The sequence below is a fragment of the Aphis gossypii genome, chromosome X (assembly GCF_020184175.1).
Source record: "Aphis gossypii isolate Hap1 chromosome X, ASM2018417v2, whole genome shotgun sequence".
Lineage (NCBI taxonomy): Eukaryota > Metazoa > Arthropoda > Insecta > Hemiptera > Aphididae > Aphis > Aphis gossypii.
Window position 1 is genome coordinate 14,773,519 of NC_065533.1, and position 6,190 is coordinate 14,779,708.

Genomic DNA, 6,190 nt, shown 5'->3' on the forward strand with positions numbered 1-6,190 from the left:
ATTTTTTTTTTGTACTTACGAGCCACTATAAACCACAGAAAGTGTATATTAAAATGTATTTGAATTATAGTCAAAGTCACCCCATCACAATTAACAATCTCGCCCCAAGATACATATTACTAGCATACTCAATAGATATATTTTTTTAAATTGTAACAATAGTTCAGATTTGTTCCATGCAGGTAAATCATTTGGACCATATTAATAAAAAACTAATTATATAATGTTTTACTTACTTTGCGGCGATATTTTGAGAGCAACAGGAATTTGACGACTAACACGCACGTTAGTAAACGTGATAATACAGATCGAAGAATTTAAAAACCATGATTGTACCAACGATAAATCAAACCACTCATAATTACTGATAATTGTTATCATTATTATATAAGCAGTGTAGCCATCCTATACAAATAAATCAATAATTCCGATAAAAATCAATCTCACCTCACATTATCAAAGTCACCCCAAACTACGGTAATAGAACATCTATTAGAAATAGCCGAGAAAGTATTCGAAAAGAAATCGCAGAAAAAGTTCATTCAGATTTTGTTAGTTTAAATGTAGATTTTGTTATTGTACATTGGGATACAAAATTACTTCCTAGCTTAACTAATCAAGAAAAAGTTAGAAAAGTAAGACCGTCTTCCAGTAATTGTCTCAACACCAAATGGAGAACAACTTCTAGGCGTTCCAGAAATCCCATCAGGAACAGGAAGTGAAATATCATCAGCCGTATATGATTCTTTAGAAAAATGGTCTTTGCTTGATAAGGTACAAGGTTTTGTATTTGATACTACTGCGTCAAATACCGGCAGACTAAATGGGGCATCTACACTTTTGGAGCAGAAATTGAACAGAGACATTATTTATTTTGCTTGTAGGCATCATGTTTCGGAGTTGATTATCCAGGCTGCATTTAACAAGGCGAAATTATACGTATCGTCTGGACCAATTATACCTATCTTTAAACGCTTTCAAAATGCATGGAAAGAAATTGATAAAACAAAAATATTAGTTTGGAATACAAATAAAAATTTTGAAAAAATAATTTCCCCAATACGCCAAGAAATTGTTTCATTTTGTTTAAAAAAAATTACTGAAGACCATCCTAGAGACGATTACAAAGAATTAATTGAACTGGTCATTATTATACTTGGAGAAACTCCACCTGGTGGCACGAAAATTCGTCAACCGGGCGCATGTCATCAGGCAAGGTGGATAGCCAAATGTATTTACTGTCTGAAAATATTTTTACTACGAACTGAATTAAAAATAACGAAAACCAAAGAAACTGCTATAGTTCGAATTAGTGCATTTATTGTAAAAAATTATATTATATATTGGTTTACAGTTACAAATGTTAGTGAGGCACCATTTAACGATATAACTTTAATACGTACTTTAAACGAATATAAAAATTATGATAAAAAAATTGCAGATGCGTGTTTGTCAAAATTTTTAAATCATTTATGGTATCTAAATGAAGAATATGCCGTATTTGCTATATTTGATGAAAGGATTTCATTTGATGTCAGAAAAAAATGGCTGACGAACTTTTGAAGTACCAAGAGCAAATAAAATTAACACCGGGAGTGGAAGACGAATTTTTTACAGGACAAAAAAAATTATGTTTGAAGTTGGAAGACGTGGATGAATTTTTAAATAAAGAACTACCTATAAATTTGTTAAGTTACAAGTCATATAAAATATTTAAAAGATTTGGAATTTCTTCGGAGTACCTAAAAATGAACCCAACAAAGTGGAGTGATAATCTTGCATACCAGTCAGCAAAAAGGACTATAGATTCGTTACAAATCGTTAATGATACAGCTGAAAGGGGAGTAAAGCTTATGGAGGATTTCAACGATAAATTTTCTAAAAATGAAAACCAAAAACAATTTTTTCTTCAAGTGGGTTACAAAAAATTATATCTATAATAAATGTAATTTTATATAATTAACCTTATTATGTATTTAATTTTAGGTTATTCAAAAATACAGAAACACATATAAAAATTGTACAAGACAAGTTTTGAGTACGCCATTAGAAGATAAAACAACTTAGTACTTAGAAATACACCTTAAACTATTTCGTTTAATATTACATAAATATTATTAATATTATATGTATAAAATAAAACCACTGTAAAAAATTAAATTTTGTGAAAAAAATCAAAAGAATTCATTTTTAAGAGGGAAATATTAGATTTACAAAAAATGTTGTAAATTTTTTTTTTATAGAAAATAATTTGTTCTACAATTAAGTTTCTATACATTTTTATGATAAATCTAATATTTTTCGAAGAAAATATAAAAAACCATTAAACTACCCTTTGGCTAATATTCAACCCTCTTGGGGCACGGGAAAAGGATGAGTAGTTTTGCCCAAATTTCTATGATATAACTTTTATATGATAATAAAAAAAAAAATGGAGGGTCCAGCAATTAAAATTCAAAGGTGTGAAATTAAGGACCACCCTAATATGTATCCACTAAATAGTCTAAACATTGAGTTATTTTATCATCTAAAGGCTGTATGGCTGCTAGTTACAATGAAAACATATCTCCAACTTCCGCTGGATTCAAAAATGATAAGCCAAATATGTACATTAAATATTGTCTTATCAAATCGTCATTAGAGTATTGCGAACACGTTTGCCCTTTTCACTAAGTATATTTCGCACTTCATATTTATCCATTCTAAAAATGTTTCTAAAAAATATTTGTAAAAATAATATCGTACAACGAGAACGAGTGTTGGAAATCAACTATAAATGTTCTGGTATAAAGGTCTGGTTTGTATTATATCTTATCATTACACAAAAGAGTTTATTATCTTAATGGTTAATCGTATACATAATATAATCGTATCAAATATCAAATACGAAAGTAATATCGTATAACAAAAGTCATAAATTACGACTTTGAAATTACAAACTTAGTAGTATAATTTGGTAGGTTCTGGAGCCTCATCCTCATCCTCATCCCTCATCCTCATCCTCATCACTCATACCACACCCTTCATCCCTCATCCCGCACCCCTCATCCCTTATCCCGCACCCCTCATCCCTCATTCATCGCTCGCCGCCGCCATATCCACTACGTAACCGACATCAATTTTATGTTATCCCCTGTTATCATTATCACTGTTATAATTTTCTTATCAATGTTATCATTTTCTTATCACTGTTATCATTTATAATTTGATAGGTTTTGGAGCCTCATCCTCATCCCTCATTCTCATCACTCATCACTCATTCTCATCACTCATCCATTGCCCGCCGCCGCCATATCCACTACGTAACCGACATCGATTTTATGTTATCGCCAGTTATCATTATCACTGTTATAATTTTCTTATCAATGTTATCATTTTCATATCACTGTTATCATTTTATTATCAACTGTTATCATATATAATTTTAATAGCGTAAAGAAAAATGTATAAAAAATCTGGTCTTAGAGTTGAACCGTATACCAACATTACATTCGAAGACGTCTTTACCCACTTCGACTCTGACTACATTGATGATAGTAATCAAAACTGTTATACTTAAGAATAAAATCTAATTTAATAGTCATTGGCAATTTTAGCATACACATCCGATCAAATGTCTTTAATTGGTCATATTATAATAGTGATACTTAATAGGGTCGCCGCACATTAAGATATTGTAAAGAATGTATACACATCCTGTAGGCATCTAATTAAATGTATAGAATTTATTGATACTTGGTCACATTAGCTAAAATTCAATTTAATAGCCATTTAAAAGGGATTTACAACAGACACAATCGGTCAGGTATATTGATACTTAATAGGGTCTGCCGCCACCATACAATGCACATCTGGGCATCGATTAAAAGGACGTTTTAATAAATTGTAAAGAATATATTGATAGTAGACACATTGGTACATATTAGGCACTTTCAACACCTAAAATGAATTAATATAACCTACTCTAACAACGTATAGTCTCCTCTTATAATTTTAGAAAAATAATATAACATATAAAAATGTAAATTAAATATAGAATCCCTCACAAAATGACCATTTATATTGAAAGACACTTTACTCGTTTTGACAATAATAGGTTTATTTTCCGTATTCAATTAAAATATATTCACACACCAGAATGTATTGTATGTAGACACATTAGCATCAATATTCATTAACTCTATGTCCTAGCCAGGATGTCGTATAGTACTTTCAAATAAATCAAATAAATGCCTACAAATTCGCACCATCTGCTAAATGTATTCACAAATAGATCTGATTATATTCTGATAGTTTCCTGTCATTAGGATATTTATTCAATCAACAAATAGTCTAAGGATGCCACAGACTTTTAATAATGTTTTTATAGTATACATGTCCTTATATATCACTGAGTATAGCTCATTCGGTTTAGTCTGTTCCGACACGTTTACACGCTCTGACTTTAAAATTTTTACAAGTGTTATATTTTCGTTTCATCATGTTTAAATGCGAACAGTGCCCATCGGAGTTTTCACGCAAGGACAATTTAACCAGACACATGAAAACACATGATAAAGTCTGCTTTCCATGCGTGCAATATGCTAAATCATTTAGTTACCAATCGAACCTTGTTCGCCATATGAAAAACACTCACAACCGTGTACGATGTGATATCACGACTCCGCAAGTACAAGATGTACAAGATGTACAACGAGGTGAAATAGAGATTGCCCCGAACATAATAGTGCCAGATCAACCAGCAGGCCCCTCAAATCAGCTTCAAAATTCGAATAATACACAAAACCAACATTTTTCTGAAGATGATTTGTGTATAATGGACGAATATCAACCAGTACGACAGAGTGTCATATAGTTCGCGCCTCGCATTGCTCCACAGATTCAGATTTCCAATCAAATTTTCGTCCCCGATATCCAGGCCGGTCGCTCGAACATGGTGGCCGAGGACGAGATTTGCATGGCAGTTATGGACGAATTTGTAAATGAGGACGAGATTTGCATGGCAGCAATGGACGAATTTGAAAATGAAAAAGTTCAAGACGATAATACAGGTTAGTTTTATTTTTAATATTATAGATGGGATATAATTTTCAAAGATTCGTATAAATTTTATTTATTTGCTGATTGGTTATCAGATCGTTGGTTAGATTTAATTTTAAACGATACATAAAACTTTTATATTAGGAAAATTAGTTTTTCTTTAGATTTATTAGGGTTTTTTTTTTTTTTTTTTTTTTTTTTTGAAGATTCTTACACTACATATGTAAATGGTAGGCTGCATGGTTCCACTGCAAACACCACCTCGGTAACTAGGATGAAAAAGGCTCGTATGGACATAGTTATGACTCCTGGTATCACAGAAATTTCCTCGTCTGCGAATCGAAAAATCGTGTGGTATTATGTCAAAAATATTAACAATGTTCACAATTATCCCGACTTTCTCCGCTCGCTCATGCCTGAGCTTGAAAATTTATTAAAGACATGTCTGAAAAAACACCCGATAAAATTTAATTTGAAACTCGAGGCAGCATACAACCGGCCCAATGTACCAAACTCGTCGGAGAACCGGGCATTCAAGACTTCGGCGGTAGAACTTTTTACGGATAGTGACATTAGTACGATCATTGAGAGGGCTTTTATAAAGTTGTCGAAGGAGGAGGAAGAATATAAATCACGCGGAGGTGGATTTACATTAGAAAGTATAGATGGGTTATTGCTAAGTATATATAAATATACACCAATGTGCGGTTCATCGTACATATCGTTGCCGGCGTATATTGACAGGAAACGGGCCACCATCAACCCTCAAAACACAGATCAGGAATGTTTCAAGTGGGCGATTTTGGCGAGGCATGTGACGGGGCATGCGGTATACCGTATCGGTGAAAATTATAGAAATCACGAGGATAAGTACAATTTTGAAGGCATCACATTTCCCACACCTCTATCGGACATCGCTAAATTTGAGAAAAATAATAGAAATGTATCTATTAATGTGTATGGGTTGGACAAAAAGTTCCAGCCATCACGTAAATATCCGACGTACGAGGTGTATCCGCTACGTGTCGTTGATGAGGAGAAAGCCAACCACTTTGATTTGTTGTTGGTGACGGACGACGAAAACTCACACTATGTGTATATTTCAAATTTTTCTCGGCTTATTAGATCGCAAAAGACTGGACATGAAGAG

General features: G+C 32.6%; 1 protein-coding gene across 1 annotated transcript; it reads left to right on the forward strand.

Annotated features, from left to right (window-relative positions):
* Positions 1-3,981: 3,981 nt before the first annotated feature.
* LOC126552370 (uncharacterized) lies at positions 3,982-6,190 on the forward strand (the record flags this gene model as incomplete). The annotated part of the gene is made up of 2 exons (XM_050207061.1): positions 3,982-5,051; positions 5,247-6,190. Coding segments are annotated over exons 1-2 (1,062 nt in total), but the record flags the coding sequence as incomplete, so codon positions are not given.